Raw genomic sequence first — 27,963 nt, forward strand, 5'->3', positions numbered from 1 at the left:
GCGGCAGTCTGTCGCGCGCTCATGAAACGCAGTTTCCGCGAATCGGTGCTCGACGAAAAAAGTGTGTGCGCGCCACGACGTCGCGTGCTACTGCGATAGGGATGCCAATCAAGCTAAGGACCATCCACTCGGCGGTCAACCTGTTGATTGGATGAGAACAAAAGGTGAGGAAGCATCTCGTCGATCGAACGATATTTTTATCATTTCACCCTTACTTTACTTTTCCTGATCGTAAATCACGAACTCACCTGTTGAACACCTGTCAAACTTCGCGGCGTTTCTTTGGGAGGGACCCCGTCTTTTAAGAAAAGTGGTACGCTTCCTTTCCGTCAAATGTCACGTGCGTTATTATCTTCGTTATTCTCCTGACAACCTGACAGTCACGACAGCGATTATTTCCAGCGTTCAAATAATCGTTTCTTTGTTCACGATGCAAAGCCCTTAAGAATTAGAAAATGAAAGAACAGTAGTTAGTGTAAATAATACGTCTTATACTTTAACGAATACTTTATTAACTTAATGTTTTGCATATCTTCATTTCTATATGTTCTTGCAACGTCGGACGCTGTATCATTAATTACAAGTCTTGATTGATATTAACGACAAAGGAATAGTATTTTAAGTGCGGAGTTACATAATTAGCAGCCCACCGGTATTTTCATTTAGGAACACATTCGTTCTCCATGGTTGTAGATTTTATCTGGGCATGGGAATAAAAGAATCAACGAAATCGATGGGTAAATCGATCGGCGTAGAAAAAAAATTGTGATTTCGTGTACCACGAACGCGTATGTACGGTCGGAGACGTCGATGAGCGTCATAGATGCAGAAGTAAAAGTAAAGGGGGGACGATCCTGACCACTATACCTCGCGACCAGTCGGGGCCATGACCACGTTGCGACAAGGTAACCACAGTTGCCTCGTATCGGTGTAGAATGATTCAAAATCCCAGTTCGGATTATTTGCGACGGCAATTAAAATGGAAGTATACAGGTGTGCCTAGTGCGAGGTCGAGGGACACGCTCCTAGAACCGAGACGATCGCTGTTAATGCATTTGCCTCTCAAACGTTTAGCGAATTTCAATTACCTCGCGCGATGCAATGTGATCGCAAACTATGCTTCAGGGGAAAAAATCTTAATTTACGTGTCAAGTTTCAATAAGGGACATTGTCAATTTTTAGAAATATAGCTTAGAATTAAGTGCTTAGAATCCCTCCTCTCCCTGTCGATCAAAAAATAAACAGGAGGATAGACGTGTAAGTAAGATATTGTAGGCTCCCTTTGCTTATAGAAGCAAATTAATAATAAAGAATCCTTCCAGAATACATTCAATGTTCATCATTCGTTCTGCGTATCAACCTTGCAAAAATGGAAGAGTACTGTTTTGATACTTCTTTCCTCCGAGTTCTCTTCCATAATGAACTAAATGCATAATTCATTCTTACCGCGGACCAATGAGAGCTACAAGGGATGTTCGGTCTGAGATCTATACGTAAATATAGATCATATTTTCGCGGCGAAAAAAAAATGTATATCAAAGAGACGTTCGCAAGAATCAACGTGTTTTCGGTCCAGGCAAGGACGATCGGTATTATTCCGACTTTCACGCGAAGAGGAACGTGACGAAACTATCAATTGCCTCTGGGTAGGACGAGCATTTTTTCGATACTATTTCGATGACAGAGAAACCAAGCAGAACGATGGTTCCGCCAGATCGAGCGCAGCGGAACGGATAAAAAATCAATAGTGCGCATCGATAGATCGTACGCGACAGTCGGTACATCGGCTGCTCCCCGTTCCATGAATCGACTTCTACAATTACTTTTCTCGTTACTCCGACGCCCCAGTTTATTGCTATTCATTGTTCACGCTTCTTCGTGTTTCTAGTTTTATTTTATCATCCTTTTCCTTACTCTGTTTTATTGCTTTCTTTTCTACTGTTTGAAAAAACAGGGCTTTGTATCACTTGTACTTATTTCTTTCAATCTTTCAATCCTGGTACAGTAGATACGTATTATTATTTAGGGTAGGCTTTAAAGGACCGCAATCACCGTATTTTACTTTTACAAGGGTAGTGCACATCTTTTTCTATAATACAGCCCAGTAAACAGGAAACGAGTCGCAAATACTATCGAGCCGCGCACGTGCACTCCGATGTTCGATTACTCCAACGATTTACGATCTCTGGCTGGAGATACGAGATACGGTTCGATTTTCCCCATATCTTTCCATGGAAATAGTTGTTTTTCTCGATCCCCCTCGGTACCGTTTCGGCCACGAAATTCGAAACGTCGGTTCCATGGCTGTAATCCTCTCGTCTCTGCGAGGAACGACATTGGCGACGGCCGAAAAGTTCTTTTGTCAGTTAGTGAAAGACGTGGGAAGAGAGGAGAGCAGATAGTCGGTGAACACACACCGAGGTACGCGTTCTCGAACGAAACAGAACGAGAACAAGAACGAGAGACAGAGAAGAGAGGCGAGGTCAACAAGGTACCCGATATGGTATCCCACGTCCGCCGTGAGCGCTATTTCATACACGCGCGCGTATGCCTAAATACACACGAGACACACGCAAATTCGTGCATACGTCCACAATCGTCTCTTGCGCTTGCCTACTATTAGTAATCGTCGCGACCAAACTATTAAATGCAATCTTATGCGCGATGTTGCGCGCTAATTTATCCACCGCCTGCGGTACGCTTCTCTTTACCGCTCGAGCGCTATTACGCGCGGCGATCGGAGATGGGAAGAATTTTATTCGAATCATAGGCGAAGAATGAAAACTATTAACTCGCTATTAACCTCTTCAGGGATACTTGCGCATAGTACATAGCGTGAAAACAGTCATTCCGGGCGTAAACAGATATAATTAAATTATCCAGCGACACGATACGACATCGTCGCGATATTGGTACTGATATATTGAATTTTTCTTTATTTCTAATGGAGTAATTCATCCCACGAGAGATGTAACAGATTGTAATCTATTGAAAATAAAAGTATACGTTTCGTTCGATATTCGTTATTGGGATCTAGTTTTGCCCATTTTTGGCGCGCGTGTCTATACGCGACGAATAAATGAATAAATCACGCTGAAATTTCGGCATAGGCAACCTCCCGGCCAATCCACTTTCGAGTCGAACCACGCAATTGACTGAACGTAATCTTTTCCGCCTAGAAATCGTCCCACGCGATAATCGACTGTCGATCGTGGTCCGTTTCGTACCAACTATTTGTTGTTATTATTATAACGTCTTTATTACGCGAATAAGGAAAATCCACGTAAATACTGAATAAATGCAAGTCATATAGCGCTGGAGAAAAAAAACCACCAAGTTTATAAGCTTGTTGGTTCTCGTGAATAATTCTGATAGATTTCTATCTACTTTATTTTTAAATTAATTTATCGCTACAGTTTTTAACAAATACATAGCGAAATTAATTCAGTACATAGTATACTGTTAATCGAATAATGGAAGGGTATTTAAATAGCCAGAATTATTCAAATGTCGAACGAAGCGAGAATCGTGGACCCAAAATGTGGACCTGTATGTAGGGTTGCGAATGTCAGGGGCAGTGGCACGTTCAGGGGCAGAGAAGATTAGAACGTCAGAAGGGTCGCGTTTTTGGAAGAAAGGGAGTCGTATCGATGACAGAATAAGTAGGAAAAGGAGGTCTGGAATTTAGACATACGATGATATTCGAGTAGAAACAGATGACACTATGGATAGGTGGGACGGGCACGAGTGGAATGGTGCGAAAGGTCAGACAGGGTGAGAAGGCGAACAAGTATGAAGGGTCTTCATTGAACGTTCGGAGAAAAAGGTAAACGCGTTGCCAGTGTATTTATGGCAATCTTATGATTCAGGACAATCAGGGAACTACTTCTTCGATCCTTGTGTGGTCGAATAATTACTCGAATATTCTTCGAACACTGAATTAAATACTCAAATAGTGATACTCAAATAATTTGAATATTTAACTGTTCAAACATTTGATACACGAATATTTAACTATTGCCATCCTCGAATATACGAGTAATGATCAAACGGTGCCATTTCTGGCAGCAATTACCGCAGGGACGAACGTGAGACGATTGGGGCGTTCTCGCGTGAATTTGGAAAGGTGACAGGGCCTCGAGGAAAAAAACCAGATCGGTCTGTTTATTTTTTTCCTCGTTTCGATCACGGCCTTCCTAAGATGGCCAGTGACCGTAAATGCAGCCACGCAAGTGCGAACTTCGAGGTCGTCGGCAGGAACGATTGCAGGAAGCTCCGATGGCTTAGTACGGCCGTAGCAAGGCGTACTAGCATGAATCACTCCGACCAGCCTCTACTGGTCGTTATATTCGGAGTTGCGTGTACGTACTCGCAAATCTCCCTTACCGACCACTCGAATCGGTGTCCTTTCCGCTTGTATCGGGACACGGGGATTCATAATTAACGTCTTTATCACGGGTATAAGGTAAACGTAGCTATCGCGTATCGAATCTTGAATCTACTCTTCGTAAGATCGTGTTAACAAAATTCATTTCATATGCTTTGTTAATAGATGAATATTGGACAAATAGAAAGAAAACCGCATAAATAAATTTTAAATCGTGAATCGTCTATGGAAATGGAACGATCGAAGCAGTTCCTCGATTGATAATTGATTTTATCGTCGACATGCTGGCGCTCCCGCGGTTTTAATCGACACCCTCGGCGGGATATCGAATCTATACGATCCAAACCGTGCGATTTATCGCGAAAAATCTTCACCCGCGGGTCCTTATTATTCGGGTATCTATTTTTAAACGTGACTAGAGGTATGTGCATGCATATGGTGACGCAATCCTATGGTCTTTCCCCTCTCTCTCCCGCTCTTCCTCTACTGCCCTTTCACTCTTACTCTCTCGCACCTTTTTTCCATCTCTCGTGTATTCTCTCGTTCACGGTCTCATGGCGAGACTGGGATCATTGGAGACACTTTTCACGATGGGAGTCGTCGGTTTCCTTATTTAAATATTCGTATTTAACGCCTCTGAGGGGGCGTCGAAGCTTGAGCAAACTTGAGAAAAATGGATGTTTCCTTCAATTTCTTCATTCAAATTCACGATGATCGATTGAAAAAGCACGCCTCATAATAGCTTCGAAGAAAAAGACTTTTAATGTTAGTATGTATGACTGTCTTATATGTTAATTTTGTGTTGACCTAGTTGTAACAGTTCGCCAACTTCCGGGGGGCGCCCAGAAATGGCGCAACCTCAAACCTCAAGACCTCTCGAATGGCACCTAACTCGTTTACTTTAAGACACGTGCTCGGGGCACACAATTTTCCTTATTCTCTTAAATATATAGATATCCCAACCTTCCTTTTCCTGTGTCTCCACCATTTCAACTCTCTCACAGTCGATGCACGTTCCATGGATTCCTAAGCTTCTTTTAAACATGAGCTCGTCGCTTCTCTTCCATCTTCCATGATACATTCTCATCCTCTTCTTGTATCTTTATGTTCATCAGAATTGTCTACTTGTTTATGGAAATTGGACCGTGTCTGCACAGAAAAAAATTAGGAATGGCAACATAACGAACGAAATATAAACAAAAAGAGGTATCAGAAGAAAAATGATACGATAACAAAGTCAAGCATGAAAGCAAATCGTGGGCAATTTTTTCGTCATTAAACGAAACGACACGCAATACCTTTTTCCTCCAACCGAGCAACATTAGTCATACTAACGTACTTATGCGTCCAAGTGCACGTGGATGAAGCACGATACGTGTTCTCAACCTAGACCTCGCTCCACTCTATTCGTTGCTACCAATTGAGAAGGTTTCGCGAAAAATTGTCGACTAAGAGAACCATTAACCTTCTTGGAACGACCAACGCGATCCACGATTCGCGATTCGAGATGCGATGCGAAGCGATACCATCGTTTAAAACGGTTGCAGAATAGTGAATGAAGTATAGGAACAGTTGAAATATAAAAAAAAAAAACAAGAAAATTACGTCAATAAAGAGTATTAACGCGTACAAATTCGTTTCGTAGAAACTTGAGATGGGTCTTGAAAGACATTCTAGGATGAAAACATCATTTTCGTGCACGCAGAACCGGATTCCCAACCTTTACCTAGCGATCGCGCGATACGTAACAAAGAGGCTGTTCCCTAGGCATCGTTCGCTATTATCTGCACCAAGAAAAGTTCAGTGTTCGTTATGAAACGTTAAATGGCGTTTGATTTTCCTCCAAGTACCCGTTTCCACGTCGACTCGTCTTAAAGGAACATTTAAATTCGCGCGCAATGCTCTGACATTTTCTCTCGAGCTTCGCAACGACGTTGTTAAACCTTTATCCATTTTATCGACGCTGCAATTGTCAATACAAAAGTATACTAATCGAGAAACCAATTTGCTTCTCTTATTTCTTAGTATTCATATTTAACCACCTGAGAAAAATACTTGGCATAAACTTGGGCGAGGAAAATGCATGTTTCCTTCGAGTTCTTCATTAGAACGAGCATTTGTTGAAGACAGTATTGTTCGTTTGTTTCAGACTCGGGAAACGGACTTCCACAAATGCAGTCAACATGGATTCCCACGTTGGTCTCGACTATATCGTCGACAATCCTGATTACTGCGTCAAGCTCGCCTCGGGTAAATTATTCAACGTCCTCGACGGTTTAAATCCCGACTGTCCTAGTCGCATCGCGCTTATCGATGCGTTCTCTCGTTCGATTTCAGCGTTAGACACCGCCTGTCCCTCGGTGAAGAAACAAGTGGTGGAATTGCTTTCCGCGCTTTGTGTTTACAGCCAGGATGGGAGGCAGAGAGCCATCGACACTCTCCACGCGTATCAGGTGATGGTCCACGAAATTTCCCGGGTTTTAAATGAAAAACAAAGATGCCTCGTTCAGCAGGAGGTCACTATCAGAGATGGGCAAAGTTAGAATTGCAACTGAATCTTTGGACCATCGGTGATGAACTCAAAAACTAAGCATCTAGTTTGAAACGAAAATTCCTCTTTAACAAGTGCAGTTCCTCTTCAATGATTATCTCACTTTAAAATACTTGTGACTGTTGTTTATCTAAAAATAAAATCACGGATAAATGTCTCGTTATCTATTGTTTTGCCCATCTCTGGTTTGCCGTAACCGTCCTGTTCGTCGAAGGTACAGAGGCGCGTGGTGGCGGTGCTAAGCTTGGATAAAAGTCACAGTTCAAGGCCTTCCCTCGACAAACAAAAGAATGATCTACACACCGTAACGTTCCTGCAGAGTTACATTCGCGGCATACTAGCTCGTGCAACGGCGTTGTGAAATATGCGTTTTATCGTGTAGCAATTTGTCGCGTTAATCGTCCGTTAAATACGAGGCTCGCCGTCTTATCGAATATTCGAGTTACCCAGAGCAAACATAATTCGCGCTGGACCAGCCGTGGAATCGGCGCGGCGCATGATCCAGCTAATGGTGCGCCGATAACGCTTAACCCTCTGTAACATACATAAGTTATATTAGCCTGCTGAACTAGATTTCATGGTTGCACCAGGAATAAATATTGACAATATCTAGATTTATAATAAAAATAGATCGTAGGCTATTCCTTTAGTAATAGAATTGAATTGGACATAAATAATATGTTGGTATCGATGACTATGTGACTTTAGAATTATGTAAGATTGCAAAGGGTTAACGAAAGTTCTCTTTTAGAGGGTTTAAATGGTTGAAACGTTACAGGAAAAGAAAGGTGAGCGATATCGACTGCGAATCGTGGTCGATGAGCTCCAGAAAGCGACCGCTGAGGACTATCAGACGGCCCTATTAGCTTTTATAAATTGTTTGGTCATCTCCACGCCGGTGCTCAAGGATCGCATACGAATTCGCAACGAGTTCATCGGTTGGTACAACTCTAAAATCTCAGAATCTAAACTTAAGGAGTTACACCATTTTGAAAAAAATAGAATAGTGATTCCTTAGGAATTAATTGCAGGAATTAAATTTAATTTACAATTTCAACGCAAGCGTTTGTGCCTGTCGATTTTTTAAAAATAGTCAAGGTGGGGTAACCCCTCGAGGAAAGTGACAATTGAAAAGTCCACTATTGTCTTCTCCTTCCAGGTTTGAAGCTCCTCCCGATCCTGAACGAGCTGCGGTGAGTACTCGACGACCCGGATTCACGACATTAACTGATTAACACCTTAACATTGTTGAATAATAAATAATAATGAACGTTACGAAAGGGCGCCTTATTGTACCCACACCTTCTCATTTGCACCTAATGTTAATGTCGCGCATGCATCGAGCGTCGTACGCATCTAGCCAGGACTATTAAGCAATTATATCAAGGATTGGTTAACCAACGGAAGAAGCACTCGGCCTATGCAACGCGTAAACAATTGCATGCACTAATCCAAAACCAGTCATCGTTCTTCAATTCCTATCTATCGAGGAAAGTTTGGGGAGAATCAGAATCGTTAAAAGAAATCAAAATTTCATTTCACCCGAACTAATTACTAATGACATTGCTATCATTAAAACGATCACGAGGGAGCGGACTTTCACAGCATGAATTGAGTCTGTATTTACATTAATAGTTTAATACCCTATAAGAATAATAATTATTCATTCATAAATTTAGAGCAAAAGGAACCACGAGAAACCCACATTTATTTCTGAAGCTTCCCAAAAAAGTTCGAAGAACACTTGCACGAGATGAATCGTGCACGTGCACTCCCATTAGCGTTATCGTCGCGATCGTTGTTGTGTAAACAATACCCGATCAACAAAAGGGAGAGAGATAACGGCGGAAATACGGATTCCACGACGAGAATTTACATTTACGAATCACTAAGCACCGTCTGAGGGTTTTAACGTTTCCTTTGGGTCTTCGCTTAAATCACTCTCTACAGGAATAGTACTATCTGTCATTCCTCCGCGGGATGACGGACGTGCAAACTATTCTTGATCGAGCAAAACTATTCGAAGAAGTCGCTTTAAATATCGCCCGGAGGAATTGTCTCTAAGAATTCACGATCAACGGAATATCACTTACCCGTCACGAGCAAATTGCAAAACTATTATCACAAACCACATTCTACTTACTCAATCCAAGTAGTATAATCTCTTCAACTCTTTGAATCACTGTGTTTGTCTTTCTGCGCTGAACTTCTAATTATCTCGTGGGCTAACAAGATAGTTATACCCCTTAAACTAGGATTGTCCTCTCCTAAAAAAATCAAATTCGTTCAGTCGTTAAAGTTTGTCAAATCGTTGATCAAGGCCTAAAGAGTCGGTCATGTGATAAAAATCGAGACCGTCGACACAAAAGTTTGGCTACGAGAGGAATGTCAAGGATACGAGGATCGTGGCACCATTCGTCCGAAAAATAGAAGCACACTTACGGAATTTTCTTTTTCCTCTTCGCCCTCTGTCTTCCCGAATTCCTGACAACGTTAATGGAGCCGAGAGTCTGACAGGGAAAGAACTCGACCTGTCTCCCTCCGATTTTCGCGTTCCTCCGCTGAATGACAGAACACGTGCGCCATTAGATACTCGATAATTCTAGAGGTATAAATAACTGAAGAATGGAGTCGTTTCTAAACGTTTCGTGTAATACAGGTAGAGACTTTAAGCATCAGGGGTTGATATCGAAGTCAGATTGGGACCCCTACTCGCGAATAAAAACGACGCAGAGAGAAAAGGTATGCAGGAGGAACCTTCGTGCAAAACGGAGGAGAGCACGGAAAGGAAAAAAGGGAAAAGCGAGGCAGGGAACTCGAAGGGAGAGAGAAAAGCCCGAATTAACTCTACGCGCGATGCACCTGCAGCTGCGACTCGCTGGAGCGATCAGTGCAGTGCTCCTCCGATCGAGAGACTGCTGCGCCAGTCACTGTCAAGATTGCCCCAAGTTCTCAAAGTCTCAACGTTTTGCAACGTTCCCAAACTCGACCTCTCGTCAGTAATTATCTCTCTGGTAATTATCGACGGCCCCAGAGGGCCAGCCTTGGCGAAGACGCGCGTGTTCAGTGAAAAGCGAAATTTGTACATTTGCCGCTCGGAATTTTTAAACGTTCCCTGGCTTTCAGAGGGCAGAGGATCGACGACACGGTCAGACAACCGCGAAGACGCCGACTATTTTTGGTTGTGCATCGTGGAGACGGAAATCGTGTTTGAAACGCGACTGGAGTTCACCGCGCATACGAACCGTGTAAACTTGTCTACAGGGTGTTCGAGAACGGTGGTGGCAAATTCTAGACCAGTGGTTCTTAAAATGTTTAGACTCGCGCGGTCTAGAAGATTCCTAACTACTCTGTGACGCGACGCGTTGTACAGCAGTTATTACCTTTGGGAAACAGTAATTTTTGTCATCAAATGTTATATTAGATTCCTCGAAATTTGTATTACCCTTTCTAAAGAATCATTATTAGAAACGTTCTTCCTCATTAGGGGACGCTCATCGCCTCGCTAACACGGCGCTATTCTTCGTGTAGCTAACAATAATTTTAACGAGTTCCCTTATGCGCGAGATGATTGCTCGAGAATATTAAGTACTATGACAAACACGTACGACACACCTACGGAATAAGAATAACCGGATGATAACGGATCGAACGCTCTAAACGGAAGCGACGCCAATTTATGGTACACCATCGACACTCCTTCCTGGTCTATCATAACAGATAGAACACGTGAGAATCCAGTTGATAGAAAAACAGTTGAGTGATAAGTCAAAGAATGTGTGTGAGTAGATGCGAGAGTTTGTGACGTTTCATTTCGAATAGAATTCTGAGAAGACTAATTTCTTGGCCATGTACCCTATGCCATTCGATGGATTTCCTTTATAATATTCTTTTTTGTATTCGTTGGAGCGATTACTATTAATTTCTTGCTACAAAAACAAAGTTCTAAAAGGAAACAGCTATGAAATGATATAACACTCGTGGCCAAGAAACTGTTCTTTACAAGAGAAAGTTCTACTCGGAATAAGATTCCACGAATATATACTAAAATTATGAAAATCGAGATAAGTACGAGCCCTGGGGTGAAGAGGAAGAATGGGAATGGCTAGAGCGGAGAAATTGAAATTCTAGAAAAGACATGTGTGTCGAGTGGGACGGAAATAGAGCGAACAACTACGTAAAGGCTTAAAATGTACCCGGATCAGGAAGGTGACGATTGTTCTTGCAGGAAGAGCCACGCTCCGGACCTTACAGTGCAGCTCGACGTCTTCGACGACCAGCGCGAGACCGACGAGGAGTTGTCAAATCACGGCCCGCCTGGAATCGATCTATCCTCCCACGTGGACGTTTTCTACGCGATTCTAGGACAAGTAAGGGAGCTCATCGACGATTAACAAACTCAGTAGACTCTTAGATCCTGCTGGTTTCTATTTTAAAAGCCATCGATAAGCCAACGCGCTCTGTCCGTACTTCAGATTGCAGACACCCCGCAAGAAATACCATTCCTGAGCATTCTTCAACATCTGCTGCGCCTGGATCCCAAAGACGCCGCCAGCGACTTAGCATGGGACACGGCTGAGACGCTGGTGCACAGAGCGACTCTTTTAGAAAATCGAGAAGACGCCACCAAGTTGCTGCGATCGCCTAGTCTTCAGGTAAGTTCCACTCTAGTCTCTTCGTTTTGTTTCCTGTAAGACAAATATTTGTATTTTGATAGTTTATATTAATGAAACAATCAAAATATTAGGAGCAAGCCTTGGTACCAACTTCCGTCGGCTGCTATCGCTCGATACTTTCCCCTATCGTGTAATCGCGACTCGTTTCGACTCGGGCCTCGTGTATCGGTTACGTCAGGTTGTTAAAATTTCACGCAAGTTTCTCGTACGATTGTTCAATGTCGTCTGCCTAACGCGAAATGACGCAACGCTTGCAACATTTCTCGCTTTTACCTTTCACGAGCGAAACGAACCGAGCGATCTTAGGCGGACCCATCAAGGAATGGCCAGCTGACCATTATGTTTACAGGGACCTTAGACAAAAGAAATAGTTCAGGAACGTAGGTTCAAAGTTGTTTAAAATGAATAGAAAGACAAGTGAAGAGAAAAGGAATGATGAAAATAGAGTACTTTTCTAATGAAACAATGAATCGATTCCTTTAATTGACTAATTCTTTTACGTTTGCTTCGCATTATTTTTGTTTCGCAGACGAATCTATGCTGTCACTGCCGAGGCACCGAGCAGACGTGCGGAACGTCTCGAAAGGCATCGTTACCGGTAAACAATTCACCTCTGCCACCTTTGCCACCTCCGCCACCGCCTCCCGGTACCCTAACACCCAACTCCTCGAGCCAAGGCCTCGTTCTGCCGCCACCACCGCCCCCGCCGCTTTTTACCGCCAACGCTACCCAAGCCGATGCATCGATGGAACCACCGCCCATCCCGCCGCCGCTCCACGTGCTACCAGTCACACGGGCGCCCACCCCCGAGCCACCCAATAATCACGCGAGGCTCCTACCGCAACAGGAAATACCCACCCCCAAGGCAAAGATGAAAACCATCAATTGGAATAAGATACCCAACCACAAAGTACGCTTGCCTACATTCTATTCGCATATCTATTTCTAAGTTAAATGGTGTGGATTTATGCCGGATGCAAATGTGAAAAACATGGACCAAACATTCTATCGCCTTTTCACGCGCAGGTAGTGGGCAAGCGAAACATCTGGGCTCTGGTAGCCAACGACCACCAAAACTCTCCCATGGCGGACATAGACTGGGCAGAGATGGAAGGTCTGTTCTGCCAGCAAGTGCCTCCAATGTTGCCCGCTGCCTCCTGTTCCTCCTCCTACGGAAACAACTCGGATGCTGAGAGACGACGACGGGAACCAACAGAGGTACCATTTTAACAAGCCTCGCAAAGAACGTTCCTCCATCTTCAGTTCCTACAAATATATTAAACATTTTAGATTGCGCTACTGGACGGTAAGAGAAGCTTGAACGTGAACATATTCCTGAAGCAGTTCCGAAGGCAAGCATCCATTATTATTAATTCGTATAACTTTTTGTTTTCAAGTAGAATAAAATTATGCAATAGATACCTTTGAATAATTATGACATCAACACCAAACGAATATTGCAGCTCGAACGAGGACATAATCCAGCTCATAAAGGACGGCGGTCATGACGACATCGGCGCAGAGAAGTTGAGAGGCCTCCTGAAGATCCTGCCCGAGGTGGACGAGCTGGAAATGCTCAAGAGCTTCGACGGGGACAAGTCGAAGCTTGGAAACGCCGAGAAGTTCTTCCTGCAGCTCGTCCAAGTACCAAAGTACGAGAATTAAATGTGATACCTCACTGTCCCTCCACCCGCGGGTCTAATTGCTTTCTTTCTTGGTTCATCGATAGTTATAAACTACGCATAGAGTGTATGTTGCTGAAGGAAGAATTTGCCGCTAACATGGGCTACCTAGAACCGAGCATCAACTCGATGATCCTCGCAGGTGAGGATCTCATGACGAACAAACCGCTTCAGGAGGTGCTTTACATGGTTCTAGTTGCTGGGAACTTTCTCAACTCGGTACGGAAGTCAAGCTTAAACCAACGTAAAACAGATTCTTGGATGGTATATTGAAATCAATGTCGCAGGGTGGATACGCTGGGAACGCTGCTGGGGTGAAGCTGTCCTCCTTGCAAAAGTTGACGGAGATTCGAGCGAACAAGCCTGGAATGAATCTTATACATTACGTGGCTCTGGTAAGGTACTTGTCATAACATTTCAAAAATCGTTTGTTTCACATTTGAACGTTTCGACTCCCAGCAAGCTGAGAGGAAACGGAAGGACTTACTCGATTTCGCGAAGAGCATGAACACGTTGGAAGCTGCTACGAAGTGAGTGCATTAAACGTAGAAACAATATTCATTTCCGAGGTATTCTATCCTCTGTCTTATTTTCTTTGGGGAACAAGGACCACGACGGAGCAGTTGAACAACGAGTTCAACGCTCTGGATACAAAGATTAAGAAGATCAAAGCGCAGATCCAGCTTCCTTCCACGGAGATCGACATACAGGAACAAATGGCTCAGTTCTTGCAGGTACACCTGAAAACATTTATGTAATATAAAAGGTACAATCGTGAAGGATAGGATAGCTAAATTAATTTTGGTTGGTTGGAAAACTTTGGGACCTCAGATGGCAGAGCAAGAGATGAGCCAGCTGAAAGGCGACATGGAGGAGCTCGAAACTGTAAGGCGATCCCTCGCTGAATTCTTCTGCGAGGACACGAACACCTTCAAGATCGAGGAGTGCTTCAAGATATTCCACCAGTTCTGTCAGAAGTTCAATCAGGCTGTCGCGGAGAACGAAAGGCGAAGAATCCAGGAAGAACAAGTCTTAGCGAGGCGCAAGCAACGAGAGGAACAGCTTTTGGCCAAGAAGCGATTCCGTGAGTCGATGCATTCCCAATTTATTCTTCCAACTCTTTCATTTTTATTTCATTGTTAATGTATAGTGGGTCTCTCGAGATATGCAATGCTGACTAATTATTCGGTATATAGTGCTGTCAACTTCTAAGTACAGAGTATTTTATAGTAACGAATCAAGCCGAGACGCCAGCCTCAGAATCCGAATGCAACCTAATCGATTACGGCCTCTTCGATCTCCATACCGGTTTACCTCAAAGAAATTATAGTCGCAACGATGCCAAGGTAAGCGCTCCCGTCTATTTCTCGCTCCGAAGAAAGTATGGCTGCGGCTGCGCTTATACTTCTGGTCGATTGAGTTACTCGTATACGCCCTTTCTTTACCAATGCAGATTAAAAGATTGCAAAACGGAGGAGTCACGTCGGACGAAGACGTCTCGATCGCTGGATCTCCGAGCATTCGACGTCGCTTGGGGTCCTGTTCGGGGGGCACGGCCGATCAACTGTCTACCAAAGAAGAAACATACTCTCCAGGTTCCGTAAAGACCATAACTCGTGCTACAACGTGGACTGAATACATTCAGAAGCCTGTCTATGCGATCCTAAACAATTCTTATACTTCATTGTAGATGTTACGCCAAACGGTACTCTTCGTCGTCGCAGAAGTCGAATACCCTGCGAGGACGACGATGGCAACCTGATGGACTTTTTGAGGACATCGGGACAAGACAATACACGCGAAAGGAAGTCTTGGGGTAGTTTAGGTACGATTCGCCAAATATTACAAAGTCTGTTGAACAAGAAAGGCTAAAAATCAGGGAAATTGATGTTCGTTTGGTTGATTTAATGAATAGATCGGTCGTGGGCTCGAAGAACTCGAGGCCAATCTCGCAGGAGCGATCTTCTGAACGCCGATTTCTCTGCTGACCGAGAGAGACCGAGCTCCCCGTCACCTTTGGTGGAGAACAAGCCTTTCCTGCAAGAAGAAGAAACAAAACCTGCTGGGTACGACCAATTAATACTCGTTGATAACAACACAATTATACTTCACCTTACATTTTCTTCATTTTGAACTAAATTCCTCGACGTATTCACCCTGCAACGAGAAAGACTATTATTATGTTTATATCTACATCGAAACAGAAAAGCATGGAGGCAGAAGATCGAGGCGTGGCTGTCGGAGAACGAGAAGGAAGATCGTGCGGGTGAAGAACTTCAAAGAAAAGCGAGACAGTTGCACCAAGCGAATCGACGGTCCTTCGAAGACTCGGGTAAGTGAGACAGGTATCGTTACCTTGAATGGCCACGGCGAAGTGTTCCCTTTTAATTTGATTCTTGGCATATCGGGTGCGTAGAAAGTGAAGGCAAGACGAACACACCGAACGAAGGTAATTCCACGCACGAAGTTTACGACTCTGAAGTATACGACTGGCGTCCGTCGGTGGAGAAGACGGACGTGATGCGTACAATGGAAGCTATAGAAGGTTACCTCCGCTATTTTACAACCTTCATTAATTATAATTACTATACCAAGAGTGTAACTTACTTTTGGTTCGTTACAGAAGCCGAAACGCACCCGTCCCAGAAGGACAAATCTCCTTGGCGGAAGTCTAGCTTGAACGTACCAAATAGTATGGAAGAGACTGACCCACGTTATTCCCGTAGGCTAAGATCGAGACTCAGCACAGAAAACATCCTCACCTCCAGTACCTTGCAGGTTGGTATTCCGCTGATAATCTAGAACAAGTTATAATCGTTTCTTGTATGCAACATTTCAAACGATCGCGTTCAATGACCGCAGTCGATCAAAGAAGAGGACAGAAAGAAGAAGATCAACGATACCGTGAACCAGGATCCTCAGGACGAACTAACGATCTATCTGCGCCAGCCCTACAGCAGCTCTCAGGTCTCTGGTTCGCGAAGGTTCTCCAAGTACAAGAGAGGCGAGGAGGAGAAAATCAGCGACAAAATCGAGATCGATTCGGATAACATTGAAACTCCTCCGGCGACCAGGAAGCTGTTCAGTCCTCCGAAGGAAGTAAAGCCAGTGGAGAAAGAGCCTTGCAAGAGGGAACGCTGCAACGGGTCCTTTCAAAGTCGAGACCTTAAAAACACGGTCGTGAAAAATGCGAATAGTAACGCAGACTTCGGTACAGGTATATTTTTATCGAGTGAAACGTACCCTGTGACATCGAACGGGAACATCATCGATGTATTCGTTTCAGGTAACTTCGACAGGTATTCGGCGACAAGGAGGACTCGAAGATACAAGAAGGTCCAGCAGGACACGCCGGAGAAGGAGCCCACCAAAGACATCGCAGTTTCGGAGCCCTTCGAGGAGAAACCAGCCCAACGACCTCTCACTTTGCCACTGTCGGAAGACAATCGGGACGAGGACAGCATGCTTCGCGTCTGGCAGGACAAATTGAAGCGTCGCGAGGCGTCCTCCTTCGACATCGACGCCGCACTGGCAGACATCACCCGTTCGGGCGAGGATCTTCAACGGCTGTCGCGACCGATAACTTTGACGCACAGAAGCTCCAGGCTCCCTGTCAGCCAACCACCGCCAGTTTTAGCAGTGACCAACACTGTCCTCAGCCCCGTAATGCAAGAATCCCGTCCACGAGAGCCATCCTTGACAGTTCTCGCTGAGAGAGCCGTGACCAGTCGGGAACGGCAGAGGAGCATGATCGATCCTAGTCAAGTGAAGGAGGCGATAAGGTTGACGAACAATCCACCTAGTCAGGTGAATCAAATTCAAAACGGTTCATCGCGAGATAGGGTGATAACTCAGGATTACAGGCCGTCTTTGAACTCTCGCCAGGACGAACGTAACGAGGATCAGACCGATCTGATCGAGGATCCAAAGAACAGGGTAGCGAACAGTGATGTTTACAAAGATCTCAGTGGCAGCCCTGAAATTAAGCGATTGGAATCGAGTCGAGACGAGATTAGAATCCAACCACCTCAATCTATGGATACCTCCGTGTTCCGCGGAAGGTTCGTTCCAGACATATGCGTCACGACTTCGGCCTCCTCCCCGTTGCCACCACCCTCAGCCAAGGGTAGAGATCAAGAAATGAACGACGAAGGCTTCGAGGAGACCCAGAGCTTAGTCTCCGAAACGTTGAGCCAGGAAACATCATCTGGCAACTACGAAACGGACACCCACGATTCGACGCGATGTTCACCAGCTGAATTACGCTACTCTGGAAACGATACCGATCGCCCACGCCCTGCGATCATCGCCTGCGAGGAGCACGTTGACGAGAACAAGTCCATCGACAAAGCGTTGACCTCCGTCAAAGGGTTCGAGAAACGAGCCAGCTCGATGAGGAAGACAGGCGAGAAGACCAGCTTCCTACCTAAACGAACCAACAGTTTGAAGAGAGACGTTGCTCCAGGAAAGGCGGATGCTATACAAAGAAACTCGAACATGACGTTTCCGTCGAGCAACCCGAGGAACGAGGTGGAGCGTTCAGGGTCAAGAAGCAGTTTGCGCAGCTCGCGAAGCTCTCTGAACAGCGCCACTTCGGTGAACACTGTGAAAAACTTGGTGCCGAATCATTCTCGCCTTCGCACTTACACCTCGGCGATCTGTGCCCTGACCAATGATTTGAGGAAGAGTCCGTCGAACACCCCACTGCCGCCGAAAACCATTGAGAAACGACGAGTGAACCCACGATCCACCGTCACCAGGATACCTGCCAGCAGGAGCAGCAGCAGCGGGAGCAGCGTTGGCCCTGCTGCGAGAACCGTTCGAAAATCTATCGGGGTGAGTCCCTATTCGACGTCGAAAACTTGGTTTGACTACCTCTATAGAGAATTTCTATATTTCTACGTACTACTGCGAATCTGTCCATCTGTTGAAAGTTGTAGTATAATTAAATGAAATCTCTAATTAAGTAAAAATGGTATATCTGTTGATGGCCTGATCATGTTTTCAGATATCGAGCGACGCGCAAAAGGGAAGCAAAGGGCGGACAATCGGCTCTCGTAGCAGCAGCAGCAGTGGCAGTAGCATGGGCCAGCAGTCTCTGTTGAATCGTTCAACGATCGAGAAAGTACCAGCTACGAAGAGCAAGCTGATCCATCCTCGAGCTGGAACCAGAAACCACGGTTTCATGAGACCAACGGCCGCGAGCGTGAACAAGGGCTCCATTCCGAATCTTCCCAGAAGTATCAAAGGTTTGGTCAAGTGATTCTCTCCCATCGCTCTAGGGAAGCTCCGTTGTGCCATCGCTCGATGCGCGTGTCGTAAAACATGCCTGCTCGAGATTGCGAAAAAGTCGACTGATCCATACACTTTGCGCTTCCGTTATTTTATACGTTATCTACGATTTAGAGCAATTTTCTTACATTCGCGCGTCTATCGTGTCGCGTAGACGCAGGTGTTCTTTCGGTTGCTACCGTTAAGGGTTGACGTTTAACCCCCCACTGCATGGGACTTTATTTCTCCTTAATTAATCAAAGAGTTAAACGATGAGTTATCGAATTTGTAGAGGATCTGTAAAATTGGCTTTGTCAACGTCCATTGTGTTCCTAATCGGGCACGTTATGCGATGGAGGGTTAAGAACGTCGACGAATTAATCGTTTTAAATTAACTTGGTTATATTAACATAAGTTACATAGTGGCATTATACCTGCAGACACGCGCAACGGAAATGTAAATTGCGCGTGGTCATGGTACACTTAGATGTCAGATACGCTTGTCTGGTCGCATCGCGAACGTCTGCGTCGCGAGAACCGGCAATCTACGATAGAACATGTATATGTCGAACGATGCGGCGCGCCATGACGGACGGTTTAATACAATTTTCGTGTCCTAACGTCGTTTTGCATCGGATCACAGTCGAAGTCTCTTATAATTTATGTCGAGTTAGCTAGTACGTTTAAGTAATAATTCCTTCCCTTAGAATACAGTTTCAGATATGTAATATATATAAGTGTACTAACTAAGCGTGTACGACATATGTAAGTTTCATCGATGATAGTACGCATATTGTAGACCATGATCATTAGTAAATTAACGAACTAAATAAACGTAATCTAATTTTGTTCAAGAGACGATTGCGCGAAATCGCCCGCCGCTCTGGAAGCGTTATCAAGAAGCGTGCGATACCGGCGCCCTTGAATGAATCGAATAAAGAAGGATGATTAAAACAATGCCAGGGTAGGCGATTACTTACCGATTCGACACATTTATCATTATATTCAACAAATGGTATGTACACGTATTGTACACGGCACAGAAACCGTTCTGCCGCGTAAGTGGTTGTTACAGCTGCACGAAACGAACACGAAACATCGGTAACCCCGAGAAAAAGGTAATTCGCCGGTAGTCAATGAACTATGATTTCAACCGATATAAACGCGATAACGCCGAGCAAACGACTCGTAGTCATCCCTTACGCGCCTGGTTGTTAACGTATTTTAGATGGTCTCACTTTTACGCAAACTTTATGCAAAGTAAGACGACCTTGGAGGCGCGCAAGCAATTAAATATAAATACTAGAATATATCTGTGATAAATATCTTGAACGGACGAACAAACCTGCTCTTCAACGAATTAAACATGATACAAACAATGCAAACGTAAAATAACAACCGGACAATCGAACAACGAAACCTCCGAGAGGGTCTCGAGGAATTAAATAAGCGTTTAATCTCCGATCGACGGAACGTATCGAGAACAATCGGTGTTATGTTTTCTGAGGACGATCACGGAATCCAAGGAGCACCGGACTCTGCGGCGCGAGGATGAATTCGAATTGCAAACCAAGGTCTTCGTCCACGATAATCTCAAATTCCCGTATGATCTGTGAGAAAAAAAAAAATAAAAAAAATATCTCGATGCATAGGATGTCCCTTCCTACTCCATAACTATCGACGACAAGATACACCGTGTTCTATCATTGCAACTACTTGGCGAACAAATACGAACCTTTGCCAGGATAAGCTGCAAAGCGAGCTCCACGAAACGCTTGCCAGGGCATATCCTTCTTCCGAACCCGAAGGGTGCAACCACCAATGGCGAATGCGGAGTGACGGGATTCAGCCACCTATCGGGCATATACTTATCGGCGTCTTTAAAATTCTCCTCGTTCAGTCCCGCTATCCAAGTATGCAAAATAACCACGGTCTGCAAATAATTAAATGATGTTCAATGATGAGACGGAGTATCGTTAAAGAGGAACGTACGTTAGAGAAATTCTCACTCACTCCCGCGGTAAGGTGATATCCGCTTAGCTCAATGGGTTCTTCCAAAATGCGTGCGACACAAGTTGTCGTGGGAATGACTCTAAACGCAAAACAGCAATGCAGCAGACGCGACGATGCGACGAAAGGAATGTTTCAATGAACGCTATACGCACCGAAACGATTCGGTGATGCAGGCACGCAGATACTTGGCTTTCCGTAGATCCTCGATCGTCAGATCACAGCCTGGCGGCGCTAACGAACACGCTTCTTCGTACAGATCGGCTTGCACCTTTGAATTGCGCCCGATCAAATCGAACAGAAACACCAAAGTGTTTCCCAGCTGCGCAAACAAACACCACGAAATGATACAAATTAGGTCGGGCACCTCGCCATGGGGCTATCATTGCAACTCTCGAGAGAACTTTTTATCCAACTTTTCTACAAGTTGACTCACCGTGTGAATGCCAGCTGCTATAAAATCAACGATAGCAGCCTTCTTGTCCCGTACATCCAGATTCTTTTGCCGCAGAATGGATTGAAAGACAGCTTCCAAGCACTCATCTTTAGCATCGTCGCGTTTTTCCTTTATCGTAGCCTCGACGATGTCCGAGATGATACTAAAAAGAGACGAGTTTTTCAGCGAATCAACCTCAATTTAACAGATTAATCGGGGACGAGAAGTGTCGAAAGAGCTCTCTATAATATCTCGGGGGAGTCCCGACACAGGACTGTACAATTCTAACTGTTAACTTCGTAATCCATTAAACAAGGGGTTTACTTATTCGCGGTATCTCTTAATTCCCTTGAAGCACATCCGCGTACCTGTAAACCGTATCCTCGCTCTCTATCAACTGTTTGTACGCAGACGTTGGCAGCAACTTCCAAAGCGGCAAGCCGTAAAAGGCATCGCGCGAGGCCCTGAAGTGGATCCGGACGGCTTCCGCTAATCTCGTCGTGACTGTGCTGGTGGAATCTGGCTTTAGGAAACCGAGGTGTCGGCCCAAGATCAGCGTGCACGTACCTAACGCGAAAGTTTATGTATACTAGCATATTGCATAGGAATGAGAAGATGAGACTCTAGGGGTACGTTACGGAGGAACCATAGACTTAAGATATACATATACATTGAATTAGGCTCTCCCTAGTGAAATGTCTACAGTGGAAGTACTTCATTCTTATAGCGAACAGCTTCTATTGCAAGATGTATAGTTCAGACAGTGGTTTGGACCTCCTCAGTTCTCATCTTCCGGTGAAATCGACGATAACCAGGAGAATCCCGAGCTTACTTTCGAGTCCCATTTTATAGGCCAACTCTTCGAAACCCGCCACCTTGTCTCCCGTCCTCCGTCGGCGAATTAAATCGATGAACGAGTCTGCGACGATGTTGAGCGCCGGGAAGAAGCCAAGGACAGTGTTGGCCCCGGTCAGCTCTGACGTAAGTGCGGTCCGAAGATCGTGCCACGCTTGCCCCTGTCTATCGAGTCGCTTGTTCGTTTAAATTTGTATTGCGTGCGGTTTCCACATGCAAAGACTATTGACAACAGACGTACGCCAATTTCGTGGCTCCGCTATATGACTAGTTTTCAACTGGTGCAGCATTCAACGTTTAATACCGTGTAGTTTCTACTTTAGATTCCGTTCTCGATACTCATGTTCGAACAAAGAAAAGTACCTAGAAGCACACCTGCTCTATATTCTAAACTGTTGCGTTTCCATACGAAAGGAAACTGGCGCCAACGTAGTGGCGCCAACGATCTCCGCATGTGAAAGCCCTGTCTTACGTCAGAGTTTTGATCGAGGTATGCGACGAGACGGGGTGGACGTAACGTCTCGACGGAACCTTAAACTCGACCTCGATACCCTGTCGACGAGATAACTACTTACTCATTGACCAAACCCAGATTCGTGTAACGATCGCGACGACTGCGCCGGTAGTGGGATATGACCTCCTGCGGAGGACGAAGCGGGTATCTCGAGCTCCGTCTGAAGACCGCCTCGATGTCGCGACGAGAGAACACGGAGATCACAGGGAAGTTCCATAATGCCTCCTCTTTGCACAGCGGCCCGTATCGTTGATTCAGATCTATTCTTGAATGAGAAACGACGCGCTATGTTAAAATATTATATACTAAATTTACCTATCAATGTTTCAAACAAACGTGTTGGATCTCTTGAGCGTGTAACATAATTATTAATAGCTGTTAACAGTCTCAGCGATCCATATTTTATCTCGACTGACAACCGGTTCTTGCCCTGCGTGTCTGTCAATTAGAGAAAGATCTTGCTCCAATTGCTTTTACATTTATAACTATCTTCACTCGTCATTGTCTTCCTTTTACGCCTGACTAATTAACAAGTTTTACCAGTTTGTCTAATCCAGCTTCTCTAATCATAGGATCTCTTTCTACGTCGCGTTTCCCTTCGATGATGACGTATAATTTCTTACAATTGTTAGCAGCTATTAGAACGTCACTACTCAGAGTAGATCAGAGATATTTGACTCTTTAAGTAGCACGGTTTATTACGAGGCAAGGCAACGATGCCAAACTTCTTACCTTTGTAAGCATCGTGAACCTTATTCAGTCGATAAGAACCGAACCAGGAGAATATCCACCTGGTTCCAAAAATCGGCAGGGGATAGGGTCCAGGCACATCAGACACCGTTAGAAATTTTCTCTGGTGTTTCTCTTCGTTTGGGACTGCTAACCATGGGAACAAAAATATAGGTGTTATAGTGTTCCACTTTCGAGGAAGAATCCGATTTCTACGCATAGTTAAAAATTATTAAAGAAGTCAGTCTAGCAGTCTACCAAGCAATTCAGACTAAACGCTGAACATTAATCGCCTTTTGAACCTTGTTGCACAGTGCCCAATTTTGCCCAGCACAGTTGGGAAACGGCTACCTTAAGGCTTCTTCTCGCCACAAGAAAGTGGTTTCTAAGGTTGAAGGACGCGATTACAGAGCGACCTTGTCGCGCGTAACCACGAGCTCTCCACGCTTAGAAAGGGGACCGTGACCGTACGCGCGACGTCGCTCGCTTCAAATTGAAGGTCGCCACGAACACCTTCTCTATAACGCACAATTTCTTCGCTTTCTTTCTTTTTGTAGCGACACGAAGACGGCACTACCGAGGGAAGAAAGAAGGGTTCAGGGGTTTGCAAACTATGGTCGCCATTTATAGGGATTCGTTGAATAATGTAAACAAAGTTAGCCTTTCCTCTGAGAGTGTGATATGCCATTTTGTTAAAGCTGAAGCATTTTGTGCCATTAGATGGTTCTTGGGCCCGAATGGATGTAGCACGTGGCTACCTCGTGCAAATTTAAATTGAAACCAATAAGTCACGATTTCTTCGAAAACTCACCGTTAATTTTGTGATATGCTCCAGTCCAGAACCACCAGGCTGGTCGATAAGCGAGGATCAAGATCGCCAAGAGCGTCGCTGCAATCACTTCGAACCAGGCGCTCGAAAGTAACATCTCGAAATTTTGCGCCGGAACTCCTGCGAAAACGCAGACAAAAATCATTACGATCTACCGAGAGTTGCAAAAAATATTTACAGATTATAGCGCTTGTTATAATGGCGAACACTTTGAACGAACTGAAATGGTATTAAAGCAAGTGACTCAGCTTATCAAAATTAGAAATTGCTTGTTAACGGTGATAACGCTGGTCTTTCCACTTACGTTGACTAAGCATTTCTTGCTCGATGGAACGAGCAACAACGTTAGAGTCCGTAAATACTTTCGCTACTATCATAATTCATAATCGTCGAACAGGTCGAATTATGCTTGACAGCCTGCACGCAAAACCGCTTAATCAATTTGTTTACATTGATCGTAAAAAACGAGAATTCTTATCGTCGCCAGACTGTCGCTTCTCGCTCGACAAACAGACTTTTATTATTTTCACAGACGTTCGTTATCACGGCGATATCGCACGTCGCTTACTATCCAGGAGCACGAGAAGGTACTTTCGCCGTCTTCAGGTCTCTCTTTTTAAGAGAAGGAACAAGCTATGTTTTTGTAAACGAATCACTGTCTGAAGCAAACAGCGTTGAGTCCACAGTTTCGGTGATTTAATGGTTTGATTGGCAACGGGAAATATAGTAGGAAGAGTTGGAGGTCCTTTCCAGGTACTTTCCAACAATAGTTGCATAATAATTGTTGATATAACCAGAGTGAATATGCGATTAAATCAAAATTTGTTCCTTTCGTTACTTAACTAATCTAGCCGTTCGGCGTTACCGTTTTGGTAAAAATGCAAGTACACGAAGGATCGACGTAAAAGTCATAAATCATAGATAGGTGGTTTCATCCAGAGCGCGGAGGAACACGTACAAAGCAGGAAATTGATAGAGGGCCGCTTCTTGTAGTTCGATTTGCGAGCGGAACGCGTGGTACGAGATGCAGAAGAAGCCAAGCGTGAGCGATAAATCGAACTACCGGTCGGGGGATGGGCAAAATTCTTATCTAGATAAAAGTGACGTATGACGAATAAAAGATAAACGGCCGTTCATCCGGTACCCGTTGAATTAAGAGTGGAATTCGCCTTGTGGAATTCAATATTTCCGAGGTCAAATTTAAACTATGTTTTCCTAATAACAAAATATTTTTGTAATAGGAGTAGTTAAAATTTTAGTGGACCTTTCAGGGATACTAGTCATCAGCCCTCTTCAGGATACAAAGAAATTCAGCCAGTAAAATGATCAATTTCTTACCTCGGTATTGGTCGGTAATACAATTATTTCGAATTGTTAATTTTTAATTTTAGCGTAGAATGTTATTCATAGAATATCATTGTATCCCGAGAAGGGCCGATAACTGGCTCTCACCACCAAAGGCAGATTCCTTTTTTTTTTTTTTTTAAGAGACCACGAGGGGATCAAGGCGATTATTAATCATTGATTGAAAACCGTTGAGCAAACGTCAAGAACGAGTCGTTGCACGTTGGTTTTATTCGTTATCTGTTATCCCAGTAAAGTTCGCCTCTGCCACAGATACAGGTACGCGTACGCGTACACAAAGGAACCGACAGAGAGAGCAGAGCCGCGGATAATGCGCGAAAAAATGACGGTGAGGTTGTTGCGTGCGTCCTCTGCATCTACTCGAGGTTGACTGACTGCCCCAGTGTTATTCATGGACCATGATTTCTTTTATTTGCAAAACGTCGATAACGCGTGTAGTCGCGATGACACCGCCTGCTCTCGCCGCGACTCGGTAATCGCGAGGCTGTTACACGCGCCGTGGAGAAATGCTCGGGTGCCTATTACATACTGCGATAGATCTAATTAGGGGCACCGCGTACCAAAGCGGTGGAAACGCGCGTGAAATTGCGAATCTCGGAAATCGAGACGCGATTTCAACTTTTTTTCAACAGAAGATTACAACTCAATTCGCGTTTAACATCTGTAACCGGTAGAACGATAGCCTGCTATTAAACCCAAATGAAATTTACCCGATAATAGTCGGCTATTACCTGAATTAAATTTACTTGGAACGTAAATCGATTTAAACGGCACACCCCGTATAGATGCGTACCGAGAAAAGACGGTAGAGATAACTACACGTATGCGGATAATTGTGTGCCAAGATAATGAAACGGCAGAGTGTCGCCGCCGTCTAGTCTAATAGCAAACAGAGATTAACCTCGGAAGCAAAACAAGGGAGACATTCGAAGTGTAGTGGTTACAGAGGTGAAACTGATTATGCCGTTACCGGTAGGATCTGGTACCTCTACTTTATCTCGGTATTTTACGGATGCCCTACCAGATAACATTATTCTCTTCGTGTACAGCGAGTGACGGAAGCCTTCCTACATCGGGTTAATTACTGCCGACGAACATCGGTATAAATATGAAAATACTTCGTTTACTTTTGATATTAAGTAAGACCATACGCAAATTTGTATTCCCCTCTAAAGAGGAACTTGAGTTGACAAAGTTGAATGCGTGTTATCTTAACAGCGATAAATTTTACGGTCAATTGAATGTTTACATTTAATGACACACAGTTTAATTCCGTTCTAAAATTAAGTATACGTAATCGTTATTTTTCTCGACGATATCGTTAGCTTCCAGATTTGTCTTCTTTTCTGTTCAATTCAGTCGAGAAAAATTCTATTCTCCGATTATAATGAACTTGATCTTTTATTTTATGTTTCCACTTTATCTCGGGCCACATTCAGGAATAAGTTAAAAACATAATTCTCGCGTTATCGAGATTGATTGTAGATGTAGTTATTATAGATTCTATTATAGATTAGATGTTAATTATCGTTAGCCGATACGCGGGTTGAATGATAAGCATTATATTCATGAATAGAAATTTTTGCCGACTAAATTGAATCTTCCGTAACCAAGAAAATGAAAAACCTTAACTGCGTGCCATTACAGCCGTTCGATACGCGCAGTTATTTCTCCCAGGCTAATCCATCGACTTGTTATTCGTTTTCCGCGATTCCCATGAACACCGATTTGCACGCCGTTTTCCTATCTGGGTATTTTATTATTAGCCACATTAATCTTGCCCTGTCCAGCGTGAGATCGCACGCATAATACAACTCGATAAAAGTAATAATTAAAAATACACCAGTGTATTTTCCTTTAGAAATGATGCCCGGTCTGCGTATATTGTTTGTTTCATGTCGACTATAAAATAACTTTAAATAACTGTACGGAATTTACGTGAACCTATTTGATCCCAGAAGGTGTTAAAACTGGTTACCGTTAACTACCATTAACATTTTGCTATATATATATATTTTTTTTTTTATTTAAGAGCAACGAGAGATGAGAAGAACTCCGACGATTAAATCTCTCACCAGGAACTAACTTCCCTTCCGCATTACATCCCACTCCTGCGAGCGTACTTTCATGCTTTGCTATGGTTTAAATTTTCTTTCGCCTTGCTACCAATACACACGCATAAACAAATGGCTTACGCTGCTAGCGTGGCTGTTAGACGAAAGTAACGGCACTTCGAAAATGCTGTAAATTTCACCGACGAAGAAACGAACAACGATCTACCAAAGATTCTTTACCCTCTACTGTACGAATTCTATTTTATCCACCAAAGTTACTCTTCGATTATCTATACGTTTATCGATTGATCGGTACTCACTCCAAATAACACGTATCTGCAAGGCTATCCGATATCCCCATAAGATACTAACGAATCCTAAAAAATTTCCACGGCGATATTTATAGGAATCGTTTTCATCGGGCACATTACGCAACAGAGGGTTAACTGTCCGTTCCCACGGTTCGGGGTGAACGGTTTGCCACTAGATACACGTGCTCGCGCGACGCGACACACGACTCGCGTTAAACGTTACAGACGTCCGTGTTACGTTCCGTTTATTTATTTCTCGGTAACGCGACGTCGCAGAAGATAGGCGTTGGAAG

At 44.2% G+C, this 27,963-nt stretch overlaps 2 protein-coding genes and 1 long non-coding RNA gene across 12 annotated transcripts in view; 1 reads left to right on the top strand and 2 right to left on the bottom strand.

The window, feature by feature from the left end:
* On the bottom strand, positions 1 to 11,275 carry LOC128893590 (uncharacterized). Of its 4 annotated transcripts, XR_008461378.1 has the most exons (7): positions 11,135 to 11,275; positions 9,381 to 9,499; positions 9,082 to 9,205; positions 7,242 to 7,472; positions 5,351 to 5,536; positions 249 to 1,025; positions 8 to 140 (listed from the first exon to the last, which is right to left on the bottom strand). It is a non-coding gene; the product is annotated as an uncharacterized LOC128893590 (long non-coding RNA). The 4 variants fall into 4 exon arrangements; XR_008461380.1 differs by lacking the exon at positions 7,242 to 7,472 and having other exon boundaries at positions 1 to 140; positions 216 to 1,025; XR_008461377.1 differs by lacking the exon at positions 7,242 to 7,472.
* LOC128893568 (uncharacterized) lies at positions 10 to 19,524 on the top strand. 3 transcript variants are annotated; one of them, XM_054154608.1, is made up of 26 exons: positions 10 to 164; positions 6,537 to 6,637; positions 6,725 to 6,840; positions 7,717 to 7,876; positions 8,098 to 8,131; positions 11,167 to 11,308; positions 11,414 to 11,593; positions 12,144 to 12,524; positions 12,641 to 12,832; positions 12,905 to 12,966; positions 13,078 to 13,266; positions 13,344 to 13,515; positions 13,584 to 13,691; positions 13,756 to 13,826; positions 13,904 to 14,030; positions 14,128 to 14,380; positions 14,527 to 14,642; positions 14,750 to 14,891; positions 14,987 to 15,121; positions 15,212 to 15,362; positions 15,501 to 15,628; positions 15,713 to 15,841; positions 15,920 to 16,074; positions 16,159 to 16,513; positions 16,583 to 18,132; positions 18,305 to 19,524. In XM_054154608.1, exons 2-26 carry the CDS (start codon positions 6,571 to 6,573, stop codon positions 18,557 to 18,559), a joined length of 5,370 nt encoding a protein of 1,789 aa, XP_054010583.1. In that variant the 5' UTR covers positions 10 to 164; positions 6,537 to 6,570; the 3' UTR covers positions 18,560 to 19,524. The 3 variants fall into 3 exon arrangements, with proteins under 3 accessions (XP_054010583.1, XP_054010584.1, XP_054010586.1); XM_054154609.1 differs by having other exon boundaries at positions 16,159 to 16,507; XM_054154611.1 differs by lacking the exons at positions 10 to 164; positions 7,717 to 7,876; positions 8,098 to 8,131.
* The window catches only part of LOC128893574 (ecdysone 20-monooxygenase-like), a 13,004-nt gene continuing 242 nt past the window's right edge, over positions 15,202 to 27,963 (bottom strand). The window contains exons 2-12 of one of the 5 annotated variants that reach the window (XM_054154625.1): positions 23,923 to 24,060; positions 23,115 to 23,261; positions 22,444 to 22,642; positions 21,846 to 22,033; positions 21,382 to 21,580; positions 21,014 to 21,176; positions 20,733 to 20,899; positions 20,581 to 20,659; positions 20,303 to 20,500; positions 15,409 to 15,453; positions 15,202 to 15,333 (exon numbers count right to left, since the gene is read on the bottom strand). In XM_054154625.1, the coding sequence (XP_054010600.1) occupies positions 15,421 to 15,453; positions 20,303 to 20,500; positions 20,581 to 20,659; positions 20,733 to 20,899; positions 21,014 to 21,176; positions 21,382 to 21,580; positions 21,846 to 22,033; positions 22,444 to 22,642; positions 23,115 to 23,261; positions 23,923 to 24,037 (1,488 nt within the window). In that variant the 5' untranslated portion in view covers positions 24,038 to 24,060 and the 3' untranslated portion in view covers positions 15,202 to 15,333; positions 15,409 to 15,420. Of the gene's footprint in view, positions 15,334 to 15,408; positions 15,454 to 19,666; positions 20,178 to 20,302; positions 20,501 to 20,580; positions 20,660 to 20,732; positions 20,900 to 21,013; positions 21,177 to 21,381; positions 21,581 to 21,845; positions 22,034 to 22,443; positions 22,643 to 23,114; positions 23,262 to 23,922; positions 24,061 to 27,679; positions 27,834 to 27,963 lie in introns of those variants that run through there. The other 4 variants (XM_054154626.1, XM_054154627.1, XM_054154628.1 and 1 more) reach the window with 4 other exon arrangements.

This window comes from Hylaeus anthracinus, unplaced genomic scaffold (assembly GCF_026225885.1).
Source record: "Hylaeus anthracinus isolate JK02 unplaced genomic scaffold, UHH_iyHylAnth1.0_haploid 3, whole genome shotgun sequence".
NCBI classification, from domain to species: Eukaryota; Metazoa; Arthropoda; class Insecta; order Hymenoptera; family Colletidae; genus Hylaeus; species Hylaeus anthracinus.